Here is a 20,088-nt window from a genome sequence, read left to right as displayed (position 1 = left end):
ACACCATAGGCACTTTTCCTAGTGGTCGAGACGGTGAGTAGGGTAAGGAGTGCTTTTCTCCATTGTGCTCTGCGTGTAGTGTATAGGATGATATCAGTGCTCTTGGTTCCATTGTTGAGGGAGAAGTAGGTGTCTAAAAAGGGGGTTTCAGGGTGGGACTTCAAGAAGTTGTGCTTAAACCTTTTTTGCTTTTTTTTTGGTGAGCCCGGGGGGGTAATTTATTTTGAAAGTGTGTTTGCCCAAGGGTTCCATGTTGGGAGTAGGGTGACAGGTGGGTAAGGGGGATGCGTGGATGGGTGTATGAAAGGCGCTATGATGTGTGTGAGGAAAGAGTGGGTGCAGAAGTCAAGGAATGAGTGTGGAGGAGTAGTGATTTAGACTAGTCTAAGATGGCCGCTTCTTTAGGCGTGATGCAATGGTGAGGATTGACTAGCCTAAGATGGCCGCCAAGTTAGAGAGATTGAAGGGTATAGCAGTACTTTGTTTATTGTTGCGTAAGGAGAGCAGGGAGGTGAGCCACTTTCAGGAGTTCAAGAAAAGGCAGGTCTAGGAGTCCTATTTCTATCTTACTGGGTGGGTGGAGGGGAGTCCTATGCATATTTTGGCGAGTCAGGGGAAGGCAGTTTGCCATGCCTGTGGGCCTGTTGCCTTTGTCTTACTGATGTGTGTTTGAGAGCCCGTGGGTGTACAGGGGAAGAATGGAGATTTGAGCCAGTGTGAGGAATGCGAGCTGTTCTGCTGGACATCCCAGCTCCCCCGTGCCCCTCCCTATTTCCTTAGAAAGGCCAGGTGGGCTGGGGTAGACACTCTGCTCTTATCTGGGTTTAGCTGCACTAACTGGGTGGAAAGCCCCTGCCCCACTGGCCAGGGCCTCCTGGGCTGGAGTTAATTAAAATTCCTCTCTAGGGAGTTGCACAGCCTGATACAGACAGGGACCTGGTACATGCTTTACCTATGCACTGAACACGCGGTGAATGGTTTGTGATTGGAGGGGTATTCAAGAATGCAAAAGTAGCAGACCCCCTGATTGGATGAGCCTATCAATCAGAGGTGATAAAAGTCTGGCCTGAGTGGTCAGCTGTTGTTCAAGACTCATCTATGTCTGAGGAGGGGGCCACATGAGAGCCCTCTGACAGTAACCAGCTGCGACCCCGCGGTGTGAAGACAGTAAATAAGAGCCTGTTCAATGCTGTCTGGAAGGAAGGCATCAGCAACATTAAAAGGACCAGCTGGTTTCTGTGAGGCTTGGAGGAGTGTTCGCTTTGGACCAAGGAAATTACAGACAGCTGCCCAAGGTGTGGAAAGGAAGCTTGCAGCACATCACCCAGTGTGGAAAGGAAGCTTACAGCACATCACAGAGGCTGGTGGAAAGAAGCTTGCAGCACATGACGAGAGCCAGAGAGGAGGAAGCTTGATTCTAGTCCTTGAAGGTGAGATCAAATCCCCTCTAGGCTCCTCCCTTGCGCTGTGGGAGCCTGTACAAGCAGTAACTGGGAATAGAGGCCAGTGAAGCAGGCCCCCACCTTTCTTTTTGTGAACTCTGAGGGTATCAGGGTGAAATGGAACTCTGCCCAGCCACTACCCTCCTACAGCTAGCCAGTGACTAGTGGGACTCCAGTAAACTGTGCCAAGACATCCTGCAAATCTGATCAGATCCCTGACACCTCTAGAGCGGTGTCCTCACTCACAATGGGAGGGCACTTCTGTTGCTTTGGGAGGGGGGTTATGGGGCTGATCACGAACATTTGACTTCACATTATATGCTGAAACTATATCCTTTCAATACAAAGTTTGGTATCAAGGCTCTAGTGAATGAGAACAGCCCTGTGTAACATGATCTGTAATATGCAATGCTTACTGTGTGTTTTCATGTTAACTGTGTTTTTATAGTGCTTGGCGTCTAGGCGCTATAATACTGTTTGGGGTCAGAACTCTGCCCCAGAGGGTTATAGAGACTTCGGGTTTTCACTGTTTATCCTAGTTTTATGTGTAGAATAATTATCTTATGTGTATTAAAGTACTTTTCTTTTATAAAAAGTAAAGCACTGACTGGACATTGAGTTTATCAGCTGGTAGTACGGTTTACACTGTATTCTGAATGTCTAACTCCACCTCACCTCCTTGAGTAAGCCTTGGACTGCTCTGTCTTGCTACCATGAGAGAGTCAAGTGCTGGAGAGGAGTACTTGGTTATCCAGTTTTGGGTCCCTTAGTACTGAGGCCCCAGGACACCAGTGAGGGAACACTCCAGTTGATGCGATTGGAGCGCAGTTACCCCTGAGTGCCCTGGTGCCCAGGAAGCCGGGTCTAAGGGGTGTTTGGACGAGTGCAAGTGATGCAGGGCGGAGGTCTCTGGTTGGTTGGTGGAAGTGTAGACAGTGGTTGAGGTAGGTGGGACCCTGGTTGTGAAGTTCCTTGTAGACGTGGGTGATCATTTTGAACTGGTAGTTCTTATGAATGGGGAGCCAGTGTAGTTGTCGGAGGTGAGGTGTGATGTGTCTGTGGCGAGGAAGGCTGAGATTAGTCTGAGCCTAAGGCTTGATGAAAAAAGGTGAATATACCACAAGAAAAGGAACTTGATGATCTATGCAATCAAAAGCAGGAAGCAGTGAACAAGAGAAAGAATTCCAGAAGCAGAGTGCAGGCTTAGTACAGGTTACTTGTGAGGGAGGTTCAATACTTAACACCTCTGTCAGTCTCCTACATGCTCCTACACAAACATCATTGCGAGGGCAGGAATGTAGACAACTCACCAGGGAAGTAAACAAGTCATGCAGCCCATGCTCAGGCACTTGCTTTGTGGCTTATCAGGTAGCATACCATAAGGTTCATCCTTCAAACGAACACACAGCACAGATCTGAGCACCTACCTTTTAATGCAACGGCAATTCAGTGGCTGAGGTGACCTTTGCCCCCTATGGGTGGATTTGGCCAAAATCTCAAATCATAGCTGCAGGGCAACAAAATGCTGCAGACGTCAACTGCCTACAGATCTCACTGCTTGTGCACACTCCAGCAGCTGCCTCCGTCACACTCGAGCTCCGGAATCAATTCACAGGCTCAAAAAAGGGACACGGGTACTGGGAAGTATGCATAAAACAGTAATGCCTACTTATCTGCAAATAAACCTCCCTGCTATCCTTTAGCTTATTTCAAGAGGGAAGAGCTAGACTTCACTCCTTTGCTTTGCATTCAGAGGAGGGATCAGTTTTCCAGGCAGGAAATTGAACTTCCTTCACAAAGACTGGTTCCTAAGTGCCAGTGGCCACATTGTAGGTTTTTAAAAAGGTTGCTAACTAGGGATTGGCAGGAGATCTTAACCCAGTTAAGAACATTTGCCAAAAGTACCACTTTATACAATAACCCAGTTTTACAAGCAACATACAGCCTACCTTAGGATAACAATAGGGGAAAGGAGATCGCTTCTCCACCAACTCTACTCATTCCTTATCAGTTCAGCCCAGTCTACCACTCTCCTCCCCTTCTAATAGTCAACCAGTCTCACAGTATTGCTTCTTTGTAAGGCATGTTAGCGCATATTGATAAAGAGGCTCAGCTCCTATCTCTCAGTTAACAAATTTGTCAACAACTCTTTTTCTTCTTGCTTATGCTCCGGCATGCTCATTTTCTCGAAAATTGAAATGGTCTACTTACCTGCAACCTGTGTGTCTGCCACTGTTCCCATTTCAAATGGTTAACACCTACTCTTTTCCCCAGAAGCCCACGTATGTTTTTAATTTCTAAAATAAGCCCACTTCGAACTCTTTCACAGAATCCAGGTTCCAACTGCTCAACAACCAAAAAGTCTCTTTACTTCCTGTTTCTGTTGACCAAATATCTCAAACACCCTAGTGATGAGCAAGATAGTTTTGTTAATGCCTACCTGTCTACTGTACTACTTTTCTCACCATGACAAAATCCTCAATTGGCCCATGTGTTGTTGTTAACATACCCATTCTACTGCTGAAATCAAGTGGGTGGACTATTCCTCAAAATATGGACAAAACACTCACCCTAATTTTCAAGACTATACATGGAACAGGGGGTCCGGCGTCAACGCTCCCTAAAATTTGCTAAAACATTTTCTCACTACACTGTGACTGAACACTCGACTTTCCCAAACAACACCTCATCATCATTCCTAAGTCACCCTGAGTTCAAAGGACATCACACCACTGATGGCTAAACCTTCACTCACCTAGTTGTACCTGCTACAAATGGATATCTAAGTGGTGTACTGTCGGCTTTCTGTTTCGTCCACCAGCATTCATACCTTGGCAACTATTCAAATTTTACAACCTCGTATAGTGTTGTGATCTACGTAGCATGTATAATCGCTATCCCTAGCATTCTTGTGCAGAATACTACCCTCTATTCTTCAAATAAATGGTTGATACAATCTTGACACAGCAAAAGGGAGTACATGGGCATTAGAAATGCTGGATGCACTACAGAGCTGTAGCCCATTGTTCACAACTAAGAAAGATTTCACAAGACGTTAGGTAGAGGAGCATCCTAATGAAAAGGTGAATTGAATAAATGTGATAAAATGTCAATACCCTTCCCACAAATACATACTTTTTGGCAGCCTCTCCGGGAGACAACGAAGTAGCCACAGAACTTCCAGGTTGAGACACATAGAAAAGCTGTTGCTCATTTCTCACAGGAGCAATTTTACATTCGTGTTCATGGCCCCAGATTACAAGGTCCAGGAAGTCATCCAAAAACTGCTCAGGGATGTAATTAGTGGCACCATGCTTACTCCTGTTATGAAGTTTAAGAGTTTGGTTAGCACATTGCAATGCATCATTCAATGGCATTTCTATAGATAATCATATCAAAACATTCAACAACATGAAACACATGCTTTGCTTACATGAATGCATTTTGCATGGAGCCACTTTTTCTAAGTAGAAGGTGGATTCTTAAGGGTATCTGTTAAGGGTGAACGGGAAAATAAAGGCGTTGTATTGGTGTTCCTAAGTAGAGGGCAATGTCCTTACTGCACTTTCAGAAGTGATCTCATCCCATCCCATGCTTTGACAGTTTTCATTTACTGACACATTAAGCCTCTCCATTTACACATTCTAATTCACATTTACACATGTTAATTAGACACTGAAGTTTACACTCATTTCAAGGTGGACTCACTGAGTTACAATACTCTGCAAGGTCACCAGTTCATCTGAAAACATTGAAACCACAAAAACTGCGACAATGCTGAGGGAAGTTGCATCTACCAGCTACAACACACGACCAGTGACAGGGATAGAATAGGGCATACAAACAAGTTACTTACCTTCAGTTATGCTCTTTCTGGTGGATACTCTTGCGAATATTCCCAGGTCAGAGACAGGATACGTAAACTCAAAAAGCAGTGCTCCTGTGCACCAATAGGTTGTGCCATGTGACTGCTCCAAATCTGTCATACTCCAGAAGTGATGAGCAGGTCCGCATTTAAACACCACTCATACATGCTAACGGCATTTTCGTTTTGCAACTTATTGGCACCCTGAGACGCCAAGCCCATCAGCAGATTGGAATGACCAGTGTGCAGATTCCTACATTGGGACATTTCTGATCAAAAAGGAGAACATGTCACTGAACGGGAGGTGGGGAGGCAGTGAGGAGGCTGGATTTAGAGTATCTGCCAGAAGGATCAATGCCAAAGGTAAGTCACCTGCTCTTCTGATGGATACTTCTATGTGCAGATTTCTCTTGTGAATAGATAGAAAAGCAGTACCTCCCAAGGTGGAGCGTCTTTGGAATGGCTGAGATTAAATAGTCCTGCAGGACTGAACCAGCAATGTGCCCATCCTGATGGACCTAAATGTTAAAGCAATAGCGCTTTGTGAACATGTGCACTGATGGCCATGTAGCAACCTGAAAGATATCTCTGACGGGCACGCCACGTGCCAATGCAGTGGTAGCAGACTAAGCTCTGGTAGAATGAGCCCTCAGACGTTCTGGATGCTTAGCCGATGCATAGCAGATCTTAGCACAGAGGGCTATTCATTATGAGAAGGTCCGCTTCTGCACCACCTTGCCCTGCTTCAGGGAAACCCAAAAAGAGCTGATCGTCTACTTGATGTTCCTTGGTAAGATCCATTTAAAAGCTCAGGGTTCTCTTGGGGTCCGAGCGATGGAGTCCCTCCTCCTCTTTCGAGGGTTCAGGTGGACTAAAGAAGGTCAGAAGTATGATGGCTTGTCTGAGATGAAATGGCATCATTACCTTCAGGAAGAACGCAGCACACAAATTCTCAAAACCAGTGTGTCCGTAAAAAAGGTGGTACAATGCGGCTGACACGAGATGGCCTTAGGCTCACTGACACGGTGTGTTGATGTGATTACAAACAACATGCCTGGAGCATAGACACCCGGCTGGGGTCTGTAATTGCGCATACTGCAGCGCTCAGCGTGATCGCACTATCTTACGCGCTTCATCATTACTGTCAGACACCGGCCCAGGCGTCCATTTACCCTGAGTATCATTTGGTAAATGGTGTCCCTGTAGGTTAGCACTTTGCCTCACTGGCCTTGGGAGCCATCCATAACCATTTGGTAAAACACCCAACATTCAGATTGCCCTCTCACAGCCTGGACAAATCCAAAGCCAGATAAATACATTGGGAGAACCCCAAAGCCGGGTCTGGTGGCTCAATGGACTAAAGCAGTCACTGCAGGAGCCTGACTTCGAACTCATGGTCACAGGTTCAAATCCGGAGGGTACACTCATCTTTTCATCCATTTGAGGTCGATAAAAGGAGTACCATTGAGTTGGGTAACAATAAACATCTGTTATTCAGTGCCAGGACACCTTCGGGTAATTGTGCGCTTTCCAAATACACCTGTTATGTTATAAGACAACTGCCTTCCTACTCACCTGTAGACAACAATCAAGATGTCCAGATAGACCATTCACAACATATATAGAAGGAGCCACCTTCACCGATGTACAAAGACATTGGCGTCACAATGAATTCACCAATTGTAAGACGACGAAAAATGTGGTGTACGCCATTGTTTGCCCTTGCAAAAAAAAAACACACATAGGGAAAACCAACGAGAAGTGAGGCCCAGGGTTGTTCAACATCGCTCCAGACTGAAGAATAAAGTCTTAACTGCACCTTTGGTGGACCGCTTCGTTTCATTAAAACATTCAGAAAATGATTTTAATTCGACTGTCCTATGCGTGATGAAACCCAATCTGAGGGGTGGCGACCCTGAAGTTCTTCTATCTCAAAAAGAAGCATTCCTTACATGAAATTCGACACAGCTTTGCGGGGCCTTAATAAGATGTCTGAAATTGCTAAACTGTGAACTGCTAATCACCCCCAGAGTATGAGCAGCAAGATACGTGCCCACCGGTAACAGCAGCTGCCATACCGAGAGTGCAGCAATTAAAGCCATTTTCGTCTTCCCCCTCACATTAAAGATGAGTCGAGAAAAGGGGATTGACAAAAGCACCGAGACTCGTATTCAATACATCATCGCTGACGCTTCCGTTCCAATCAAGGTACGATGGGGGCCTCATTACCTGCTGGTTGCTTGAGCAATGTTTCCTACAAGTTAAAAATAAAAAATGTAACTAAAAAATTATTTTAACACCTGCAGCTACGTCTCCATTAAGAAGTATTCTTCCCTGACCAAATAATTCCTGATACTTCGGCATATAAACAGATACATTATTATAGAAATCACACAAATGAGAAAGTCTAAAATGCAGAACAGGGTCATTGTAATTAAAACCTGTATTTGTTATTATTTTTAGTTCTCAAGACCAAAGTCCTAGTCCGGAGGAGAACCCCCCAACAAGATGGGGTTCGAAACACGTTGACACCAGCAATTGGGCTGGTTAACATAGGGTGTGCCTTGAGGGAATATTTTACATTGTTTCTTTCCCGCCTAGACAACACCCTCTGAAATTTGTAAACCCATAGCGCACGACACAGGCAGGACAAAAGGCAGAAGCCTCCCATTTAGGAACCTTTTAGTGTCTGCCTAGTGCACTTCAGAAGTAATGACTGGTCACTTGTATCGTTTGGAATATCTTGTACGTTTATTGTGTTTTCTTACTGTTTTGCACTGTGTTGTATCACAATCTGTTAAAGTTTTTTCATTTTTTTTCCGCAAAGTGTTTCCTGACGTATGACATGAAAAAATGGCATAACCTTGTATTGTAAGTTAATAAATAATAGAGGACACAAGAGCAGGTAAGAACGTGCTTCTTTATTCCAATCATCCAGTCTCCTCAAGTGTTCTAAGGTGTGAACATTCTAAGGTGAGCTCTACAATGGAACGTTCGAATCAGGAAGGACGGGAAGGGGAGGACGGAAGATACCAAGGGGAAAAGGAGAATAAGGTAAATTACAACACCTTGTTTACAATAAACGTTAAAGCAAAGTGAAATAAATCACACGGACTTTGGAATCACAGTCTAAGGTCTCGTTTAACCATTTACGTGTTGTGAATGGTCTATCTTGACATCTTGATTGTTGTATACTATTAGAGTGATCCAGTCCAGGTAGTAATGGGACCCAAGCCTTTTCGTGCTTGAATAGTTCCTACTCACCTGGGCATTATGAGTGATATTGAGGAATCATATATGGAGGAGGACAGCATGACCTATCTCCCCATTGATGGTAATTTTTGTGAGGTGTTGGATGCCTCTATTCTGAAAGCAGTGACACAGGCAGTAGCACCACTGGAGCAGAAATTACTGAATATGGCGCAGAAAGTACTGAGTATGGCAGAATGATACTTTAAACCCCTCCATTCGAGGGAAGATATTCTGGGGACCTCGCTTCCTCTACCTCTGGGGCCGCCTAGCTCCCTGGCGCTGGTTATTAAGCGTAAATGGGACTAGGCTCCCGGCGTTAACCTGGACGCATTTGCACGGTTGAAAGACGTCTTCCTGGACCGTTCCCAACCTCTGCCAGCTGACCCTATACCGGTACCTATGTCCAGACCCTGAGGTCCCCAACTTGCCAACGCATATCCCCTTCCTAGGCCTCCTGCTCCCCTAGAAAGGATAGAATCCCCCTTTGTTTCCAATGTGGAACCTGATACGGGCTCTCAACCATGCTGCCCCTTGCGTACCCCTAAGCTCCCCAGGGGTAATACCCCCCATGAAGCACCATCAGCTATGCTGGACCTCGAAGAACTACTGCACACCTGCACTACAGAGTGTTCCTAGGCCAACAAAGTTGCTGCCAACATCGTGGGGAAATTGCACAAACCTTTAGACAAGGATGTCCATAGCCGCCTTGCAGCAGAATGCCTCCACCTGTCTCTGGGCTAGAAGGTGCAATTGACACCAGAATTTGATGCCCACATGGCCACCTTTCGCGCCAAGTATATTTGAGACCCACAGAAGGGTATCAATAGATCCTGGCCGGCTTGCCAGGATAAACTCCTGGACCTCTCCAGTCCACTGACACAAATACTGGACATGGTGGAGGATGCCAAAGCATTCAGAACCATAGTATCTCCTGATGTGCTATCTGGGTGGAGGCTTAAAGGGCCACCATTTTTTGGTGCAATGTGAATTGCGCCATCTAGACCGGGAGGAGCAGATCACTGTTTAGAAAAATTTACCCAAGTTGGGGGAACTCACCACCTCAGAGGGGGACCCAATAGCATAGGGAGGGTTACTTGGAGACCTCCAGAAACTGGGTAAATTCGTGGTGACTTTCAACTTACTCAACAAGGCTCAAGCCTCAAATAACAGGATGTTTACACCCCAGGTTTTCACAGGGCTGGTGTTAATCCGGGGACGTTGTGCCGGTCAAATGCAGACGCATGTTCATATCACACACGCTATAGTCGGGATTGCTCCAGTTTTTGCAATTTCTACCCCATCAGACAATACCCCCGCCATAGGGTTGCCAAAGGGGACCCCAGAGGCAGTGGCAACCACAGATCCTCTCAAGGTGAGTGTAAATGTGTTTCCCATTAGCACCTAGGGGGAAGACAGCAAAGATTTGTACACAACTGGGCAACTAACACCTCAGATCCTTGGGTGCTTCAAACTGCACCGGGTTTCCGTATAGAATTCTACAGCTCACCTTCCCAACATATTTCTCCTATCCCGCTGGTATTCTCGGCAGCAGATGCCATGTTGGTAGAACTGCTCACCAAAGATGCCATTGTGAGAACGTGCCCTCATCCTTCCAGTTTCCTCAGCAATCTCTTCCTAGTAGCAAAGAGGGACGGCTGACCGCGCCCAATCATCAACCTAAACGAGTTCAATGAATCGTTGGTGCTCTTACACTTCAAAATGGAAGGCATCCACTTCCTAAGAGAGCTCCTTCAACTCAACGACTGGATGGTGCATCTCGAACTCAAAGATGTATACCTCACCATCCCTATCTTCCCGCCACATCGTTGTTTCCTCCAATTCCAATAACGGAAGTGAACGTTCAAGTTGACGACCCTCCTCTTCATATTGTCGTCTGCCCCTTGGTGTTTAACCAAGGTGATGCGCTCCATGGTTGAATACTTCAGAGCATACGGCTTATTTTGCATCTGGAAGACAGCCTTCTGCAGGACCAGTGTCCACAGACTCTTGCCGTACACCTCCAGATCGCAGTCTTCATCTTGGAGTCCCTGGGCTTTATTATCAACCCAACGAAGTGGGTGTTTGCTCCGACACAATCTATGGTGCTTCTTGGATGTCTGGTGGATACGATTCAAGCTACACTCAGCCTTCCATCCCGGAAAGTCAGCAAGATCAGGGAAGAACTACAACGGATGACATCCAGACCGTCCACCTCTCTAAACAGATCGCTCAAATAGTAGAACTATTATCGTCCCCAATTCAGGCCATATTCCCGGGGCCCCTTCGCTACTTGACACTTCAGCTTCTCAAAGCCTTCAACCTTCGGTGGGGACTTATGTACTCTCATACAGTACCTCTGGCAGAGGAAGCCAAGAAAGAAATTCGGAGGTTGTTATCCCACAAAGAGGCATGGAACGGTCTGGCAATATTTGGCACCCTTCCAAACATAGTAATCGAGTCAGATGCAAGCAGCACAGGTTGTGGGGCAAAGTGTGGGGAACTCTCCACAGAAGGAAAGATAAATCCCTACAAATTAACTGCCTAGAACTGCTGTCAGGCTTGTTTATGGTGAAATGTTTGACCAAAGATTTGATGCAATGCTGCTGAAAATGGACAACATAGCGTTGGTACGCTACATTAACCACTTAGGGGGGCACAAGATCGAAAGCCCTCAAGGAGCTGGCCGGAAACGTCTTGGACTATTGTTTCCCGGGGCACAAAACCTCCTGGGTAAATCCGTAAGTATAAGTTAAGTAAGTATAAGTGTATTTGTTGATTAATTAAAATCATTACAAACAGCAGGAAACAAATTCAATTTACAATCTGAGTTTAAAAAATGATAAAAATACAAAACCAGCACATTAATGAATCTGAAATGAGTTCCACAGAAACACATATACATAATTTGCTCAACTTCAGTAGGTTGGGTAGCCAATAAGCAATTTAGCAGCAAAAGATTAATAAAGTGCAATGTGCAATCTGGATCAAGATCAAGTGCTTTAAAATAAGCATCAAAGATTTCTGATAAAGCAATTTTAGATTGAAAATAAGCATGATAAACTATCCACCAACCGGATTTGATGTACTTTGTACTAACAGCATTGGAAACATTAACTTATTAAAGTGCCATGTGCGAGCGGCGAAGATTATACCTCGACTTGTACTTACTAAATCAAATACTATTACTATTATCAAGTAACACCGAAGATTAAAGTGGCAACTGCTAGCAGCAAATATTATCCATAAAGAAACTATAATTCACTATAGGGTGGAAACGTTAATATGGGGTGGTACATTTGTAGTAATTATGCTAAAACTTGCTTTAAAATAGCCCAGGGATCCCTAAAAACATTTAAAATTATGATGTCATCGACATTTTAGTTAGCTTACATAACAGGGAGTTCATCAGTTGAGATGTCTTCCTTACATAGTTTTGTTTAAGCTATAAGGATATACTTGACAAACTGATGAATTAAACTAGCTGTAATACCACTTAGACATACAATAATTGCAGTTCTGCAGGTTCTTACTCCCATTTCCTTAAAAATCGGCTTTAAAATCATCTTTTGTTCTACGAGCAGTTTTGGGCACAAAGCTACTATGTGCTGAAAGGTTTCTTCGTTCTTGCCACATAATCTAAAGACATTAGAAGGACACTTTTTTTTCCCATTTTGGGGTTCCATCTTTGGTTGGATATCTCCCAAACCTTAACAACATAAATGTATTCTTAATTAAAGGTTTTAAATGAAATAGCAGATAAGGTTGGGGATACAGTTTGGTAAAAGAGTTGGCTATTGACCAAAGATGTTTTTTTTCCTTAGATCATCTTTGTCCAATATACAAGACAAAAGGGTTGCTGATTGATTAATTGTTTTTTGGAGACCATTTTACTCCTTGTTTCATCCACTAAGTTCGAGCATTCGAAGGTACGTAAACATTCATCTAAATAGGTTTGCCAGCTTTTCAAATGGGCCCCTCTTTGGATCTCAAGCCAACACAGATTAGCCAACGAACCTTCCTCAGATCTGGATAATAACAATAAGGACTTTAAAAATGTAGATTGTCTAACTAGGCACTGTTTCTTCAATCCAAATTCGAGTCTAACATTCGCACGGCTAATGTGTTTTGGGATTCTAAAGACCGATTTATATGACCTTATATCAATATCATCTAGTAATTTCGCATCTTTGCCCCGAAAAATAATAGAACCGTAGTCCAAAGAGGGAATTAACTTTGCTTTCACAGCTTTCAACAAATGATCATAGTTTGGGCATAGTAATTTATCTCTCAGTTTTCTAAAGGCGAATGTGAGAGATGAGTCTTTAGCTTCTAGGTTATTAAAATGTTTCCTAAAAGATACATTATAATCAAATGTAATTCCCAAGTATTTGTAAGATTTTACACATTCAATAACCAGACCGTTGATGTTCCATTCTTTAACTCCTAATTTACCTTTTCCCATGGTCATTATTTTTGTTTTTTTTTGTGTTTATTTATAGACCATTCCTTTTAACATATAGATTAAACGAGTCTATTATTCTTTTAACACCTATAACTGTCTGGCTTAGTAAAATAGTGTAAACTGCATATTGTAAGTATTTGATCTCTTTACCCATCACAGAGGGGGAATGAGCATTAATATCTTTAAAATGGGCGGGAAGGTCGGACATAAAAAGATTAAAATGGCAAGGGGCCAAAACACATCCTTGTTTCAAGCCGATATTGGTTTCAAGGCGACGAGGTGTATGTCTACCGCCGCCTACTTTGATCTGGACCCAAGTATCGGAGTATAATAATTTGATCATTTTTAAAAGTGTGTCAGATATCCCCCAATCGGCAAACTTTGTCCATAATATGTCTCAGGGCACAAAGTCAAAGGTGGATTTTAAATCAGTAAAACATATATACAGATTTTGTTTCCTAAATTGTGCTCTTTCGCCTAATAGTGTTAATAAAACCAAGTTTGAATAAGTTGATTCACCCTTTCTAAAACCAGTTTGTAAGTTTGGTATCAGATTTTCTCTTGAAGCCCATGATTCAAATTCCTCTAGAAGGCAGCTTGCAAATATTTTGGCATCAACATCAGTTAGGGCTATTAGTCTATAGTTTGCTGGGTTATCTCGGGGGCCACTTTTATAAATTGGTTGTATAATGCTACCCTGCCAAGAATCAGGAATTTTACCGGTTCTGAGTACATCATTAAACAGGAGCGTGAGAACCTCTGGCCAATCCTTCAAAGTAGCTTTAAAGATGGCGTTTGGCATTCCGTTGGGTCCTGGTGCACCGTTTGATCGAATCTTATTTATCACTTTTTTTACTTTATCTACCGTTCATGACTCAATATCCGGGGTGCTTATTGGATCTTGCCTCGATATTTCTGTTATCTCCGAACGGTTATTGCGAGTAAAAATAGTTTTCCCATCAACAAACTGAGGGCCTAAATTAACACTTTTAAAATTATTAAAAAAGGTCACCCAAGTTTATTCGTCAATATTTGCGCTATTACTTCTATTATTTCCATTTTCTAAATTGTTAATAATACTCCAAAATAGCCTTGGATCTTTCGATTTACAGGCATGATGTAATTTGGACCAAATAGTTTCATAATATGCTTGTTTAGACTTCCAGATTTCATTCCTGTAAACATTTTTTAATTTTCTAATTTGTTGAGCTACCACAACATATGTGGACCCATTCGCTTTCCTATATATTGATCTTATTGTTTTGTTAAGATTACTTTTAAGGTATTTTAAGCGATGGGAAAACCATCCTGGATTCCTGGGAATTAACGTCTTACCACCAGAAGCTTTTAGATTAGAAAAATGAGTCAAAAGCGCAGTACATAAACAAGACTTGGGGAAATCCAATCAAGTAGCCACTGGCACTCCAGTCATCTTCGGGATGCGAGGTTTTGGAAACTGAATCTCTCGGTCTTTCAGGCTCTACAAGCCGGATGGGGCCGTTCTTATTGGACCTCTCGGAGTCCTACTTGGATCACCAGTTGCTCAGATACTTCAGCTGGCGACCAGACCCCAGTGCGGTAGCAACCAATGAGTTTTTCTAGAGTTGGCTTCAACAGACGGGGTACGCGTTTCCCCCATTTTCAATGATCATGCGTCTTTCAGCCCAGGTGTGGATACAACAGGCAGATCTGGTGGTAGTGGCCCCAGTTTGGAGATCACAAATTTGGTATTCAGGTTCTTCTGGAACTTTCATGGGATTTTCCAATCCATCTACCCCTATTTTCGGATCTCCTTCGCGATCAAGAAGGGAATCGCAATCATCTGATCCTGGAAGGGTTTCTATTTCTTATGGCGTTGAAGATCACAGGTACCTTGGAAAGTCCCAGGACTTTCGTGACAAGCTGCATCCCTCCTCTCAAAAGGAGTTGGGCCGAAAGTACCAATAAATAATACCGATCGGCTTGTCTCAATGGTTTGGCTGGTGTCACCAGAGATGTTTGGATCCAGTGGGGAACCGATGTTGTCCATATCTTGAATTTTCTTGCTTCCTTAGCCTCTGAAGGCCTGGCTTACCGGTAAATCAATACGTTTAGATCAGTGATCTCGGCTAACCATGCCCATGTTGGTGATCATCCTGTAGCGGAACAACCCCTGGTTCGCAAACTGATCTGGTCATTAGGCTGTCCCTTCCTCCAGGACCCAGATATTATGTCAATAGTGTGTTGAACCTATTCCTGTTCTGTCAATCCAACAAACGCCTTTCAAGGAAGGATTTATCAGCCACACTGGCCATCCTGCTACGCTTGCTGTCATGTAGACGAGTCCTGGACGTAGGAGCTCTGGATTTAATGATAGGGTCACTTTTCATATTTCACAAAGGACAAAATGTAATACAAGTGCAGTGTCTTATCCGCCCTCTGCAGATTCCCCAAAGTTGTGTGAGGTCAGATGAATCAAAGTGTACGAGTCCCTGCCCACATGGTGAACGGGAACTCCAAATTGCCCTCGAGAAGTCAGATAAGGCAGTCTCATTTCCCACCATTGCCTAATGGGCTAAATAGGCCAAACTGGCTTTGATATAAAGATAGTTGGTGCTCACTCAGTAAGAGGAGTCATGGCATTGAAAGCATTTTTCCTGGAAGCCCGGTTAGAGGATATCCTCAAAGCTGCGGCATGGTCTTCAGATTCTACTTTTAAAAGATTTTACTTTAAGCCAGTCCCTAATATCGCCTCACTGTTGATTGATAAGCTTTAAACTAGCATAATCCTCGCCTCTGGTCCTGACATGGAATGTAAAATGCCCTAGCTAACGTGACGGAAAGTTTCAATTCAATTAAGGACTCGGAGGCAAAGATTAGTCCTCCCAAGAATCTGAAGTATATATCCGCCCAAGATGGGAGAACATTCAGTAGAAAGCATGAGTATACAATTCGGGCATAACTGATGTACCATGATAACCCTTTTGACTAAGATTACTGTGCTGCTTATGCACTCTGTGTCCTCTGACTTCACCTGTGCAAGAGTTTTACCTGAAATCTATTGATTGCCCTAGGAAATGAGTTGTCTAAACAAGATTGAGGATCTCAGTAACCAGTTTATGTTGCACGAAGAAAGAGGAGGCAGCAAGAAGGACAAAGGACAATAAATGGGACCCTGGTTATTGATTGGACAATTTACTGTTTGACTTTTTTTTACCAATTTACTGTTAGACTTTTTTGTGAAATGAAGTCCTGTTATATGTTGTAGGAAGCATGCTCTTTATATAATGCACCAAAAAGAGTTACACTATGTAAAAAATCCAGGCAAACCGCAGTTGATTTGGCTAACCCAAATGCTCTCTTTTGTCGTAGTGTGGGTGAGCAGTTAGGCTTAACAGAGGGTAGCGCTAAGCATTTGTTGACACATATAGGCAATAAATGAGACACACACTCAAAAATAAATCTGAGGCCAATTAAAAAAAATAAGTTGTAATATTATATGAATTTTGATACCAAGAATTTTGTTAAGTACATACCTGACCAACTCCACGACTTCCAAAGGGAGGACGAGGACTCACGGAGCGGTGCCAGAACCAGCCCCTTAACTAGGTCTGGGAACAAGACCTTCGATGGAAACAACATCTGCAGGTACCAGAGACAAACTAAGTGTGGATCTGTCACCGACATAGCACAATAGCAAGCGCCACACGGTTTGAATCCAGAAACTTCTTCGAAATCGAGGAAAAACCTACACACCAAAAAATGTCAACAAAATATCGAAAAAGGCCTGTCAAAATGTGACAGAGGGTAGTTCTGTTCACGGATCTGTGTTAGCTGGCTTAAAAGGAAAAGAACTGACGTTAGCGCGACGAGGTAGGACCTATATAGTTGACGCGGACGTCACTTCCGGTGCGTACGATGCCACGTGACACTGACATACACCACCTACCGGCGTGCAAGGGTATTGCTCGAGCAAGAGTATTCAGGATCCAGCCTGAAGCATGAGATATTCTAAGGTAAGGAATCTGCGGCAAGATGTCTTTATCAGACGTTTCGTTACCTTGGAGTGTATATATATAGGACCCTCACGGATGTGTTGGAGGGCAATTTAGTACGGATGATCTCCTCCCTGCAGGCGCAGATGACCTTTTGGAAGACTCTCCCCCTGGATGTGCCTAGCCGAGTCACCTTGACGAAGATGATAGTGTTGCCCAGATTATTTTATTATTATGCCAATCTCCCGGTATATGTCCCCACACGCATATTCCGAGAATTAGAAACCTCGATTCGGAATCTTATCTGGAATACGGGACGGCCCAAGTGGCTTTGAGGATGCTATATGCCTCCACAGATGCAGGGGGCCAGGCGGTTCCCAACCAGGAACTTTATTATTTAACGGCACAGCTGCAGTGGTTGGCCGGCTGGCTGAGTGGGAAACATCTGGGAGATACCTCTACGCACAACAGTCATGACGCTCACGCAAATTCACACACTGTTTCATCCTCTGACCAAAACCAGTTGTTCAACACAGTTGCACTTAGCAGTAGCGCGTAGATGCTTTATGAGAAGCTTGAAACTCACTAGCTCCATGAAGCCGTACGCTCCGATCCTACCCCTGCTGGGACGGTGTTGAGCAGCTGGGCGCAAGCTGGGGTAGTTACTGTAGTAGATTTATATGCAGAGGGGATGTTGGTCCCCTTTGGGATGCTAGCCACTGACACGGGCCACTGACACAGGCCTCCCAGCAGGACAGTTTCTGCTACATGCAACACTCATACGCACGCTAACACGGGCCTGGGGAGACCTCTCTTTTTCTTTTTGGCTATAGTGCCATTTTCGCTGCACTTCAAGTTATTCATGACTGGATTGTTCATCCCCAAACTCCTCCTGCATTGTCGTGCCCAACCAGTTTTTTGTAATGCCTGGGGTTGGGCTCCCACTGGGCTCAAGGAATAAACGTTTGAGCTAGATCGATTTCCTTAGTTATAACCCCCATAGCCCTTAACAAAAAAGAGCCTAGAGTAGAATTACTTGCCTCATTAGAGCCTTTGGTGCTTGGAAGCTTTTGCTTCCCCATATTACCCAGACAAATATAAATCCGCTATAGTTACAAAGTTATCATAAAAATCAATAAGCAAAAGGAGTCAAAAAACAGAAGAAAAAGCTACACAGAATACCGTTCTTCTACAATTGGTTGAAGGGGTGAATGGAGCCTCAGAAACCAGGACTAAGAGGGGGTCTCACCCCAGCCTCGTCTAGATGGAGATGGATGCAAAAAGGTCCGCACTTCGCCTTGGCCACTCCCAGGCACATCCTGCACTGCAGGGGACAAGTGTGCGCTAAATAGTGTGGGGGTGGAGTTGGTTTTCCTCCAGCCGCCTTTTCGTGGTTGATTATGGGCCTGAGAGTCCTGGCCCCATCGTGAACACTGCTAGTATCTTGTCATATCCATTTGCTTGACCACGGCCTTAGCTTTGGTGCCTGTTACACATACCCATATAGCGCTTGGACGCCGTCGGGCAACAACTGCGCTCTATAAATCCCCAAGTTTACAAGTTTTACAAGTTTACCTTTTTGAGGGACAAAACTGTGACTCCTAACTCTTACAGGGAAACACTGTAGCCTGACAACTGACATGCTACCATCTGCCAGCCATGCACTGATATGGGCATGAAGCCATTAGAAGAAATATGTTCCTTAACATGCTCAATTTACAAAAGCCCTTTGTTTCTATTAGTGCCAGTGGGCACCACTGATAACAGATAATGAGTTAGTGTGTACGGGATGAAAACGCTATTCCAGAATCAAAATATTCCGTACTTCATTTAATCAATCACAATGCAATTCTGCAGACTGGCTTTCTAATGCCCCTCTTGTATTTAATAATTTACCATGAATGTTGCAAGTGTCTTTAAGTCAACCCTACATACTGCGTTGAAGGGCAGCTGCATTGGCTTGAATGGAAAGTGAGACACTCACCGGCTAACTAATGGAGAGCATGTTGCACAAGCCTATGGTCGCTAATCAATAATTTTCTAACAAAGTACCAACACAAACGAACCACCAAAGGAGAAGTTTGGCAGAGAATAGTGTGTTAATAGCGATGGCAACTCTACATTATTTAATTAGCCATTTGTAAGGTAGATACAAGCAAAGTGCTTTTGCCGAGACTCCAGAGATTAACGCAGCACAATCTATTTTGTCTACAACTCGATCACTATTAATGAGCCCAAAGAAAACTGCTAGTATGGCAAAGTCTGTATTAGTTCTTGTGATAGCCGGACCTAAACTAGAAACTATGACCAGGAAGGAGGACAAAGGTTTAAAAAGGCTACAGAATGCACTTAAATGAATATAGAATTTTACCTATTTTGGTGGATCACAAACATATTAAACCAGCTATCCTCATCTTCCTTGGGCCGAAGCATTGTCACTTGTTTATTGACAAACATTCGATAGAGTCTTTCATCTGGAATTGACCCTGGAACAAATTAAAACAATCATACATTTGAAAAGAAGCAATGGAGTAGATAACAAAAACATTTCTACCCAATTAGAAGACCTATCACAGAAACCTGAACAACGTTATCTGTCAATTACATCTAACACGTTAATACAATTTTGACCAAGACTTATGCCAATATATTCATAGCTACACCCTCCCAACCCCTCCCACCTCAGCACACGTTCAGTGGTAGTGTGCACACATTCTCCAGCCAGTGACAAATTATGATATGTAGAGGATCAAGGAAGCTTTTCCTTACTACTGATCGTTGAAGTAGGATTTTCCATTTCCTGTTGTTTAGTATTAGTAGTCTAGCATCTATGTAGTTACCATGCTAACACTAGTTTACAAGTTACATATAGCAAACTGCAAGCTAGCATGCTGAACATGATGCAAATGCGGTGCACATAAATTAAAGGCCTGATTTACAAAATCCTTTACCTGCCCAGGTACAACTTGGGTATTCCCAACATCTGAATTTGCAGGTTTTTATGTCAGCAAAAGTGGTTTCCAACTGTGCAAAATATGATATTGCAATACATTTTTAGCATCATAAATGTATGAGTTGGGTGGGAAAAGTGTG

At 43.7% G+C, this 20,088-nt stretch overlaps 1 protein-coding gene across 1 annotated transcript in view; it reads right to left on the bottom strand.

Annotated features, from left to right (window-relative positions):
• The window catches only part of MRE11 (MRE11 double strand break repair nuclease), a 468,980-nt gene that overhangs the window by 327,514 nt on the left and 121,378 nt on the right, over window positions 1–20,088 (bottom strand). The window contains exons 7-8 of the mRNA XM_086935305.1: window positions 19,367–19,481; window positions 4,578–4,763 (exon numbers count right to left, since the gene is read on the bottom strand). Coding sequence (XP_086791431.1) covers window positions 4,578–4,763; window positions 19,367–19,481 — 301 coding nt within the window. The remainder of the gene's footprint in view (window positions 1–4,577; window positions 4,764–19,366; window positions 19,482–20,088) is intronic.

This window comes from Lissotriton vulgaris, chromosome 8 (genome assembly GCF_964263255.1).
Source record: "Lissotriton vulgaris chromosome 8, aLisVul1.2, whole genome shotgun sequence".
In the NCBI taxonomy this organism is placed as follows: Eukaryota; Metazoa; Chordata; class Amphibia; order Caudata; family Salamandridae; genus Lissotriton; species Lissotriton vulgaris.
This window is presented reverse-complemented; position numbering and strand designations above follow the sequence as displayed.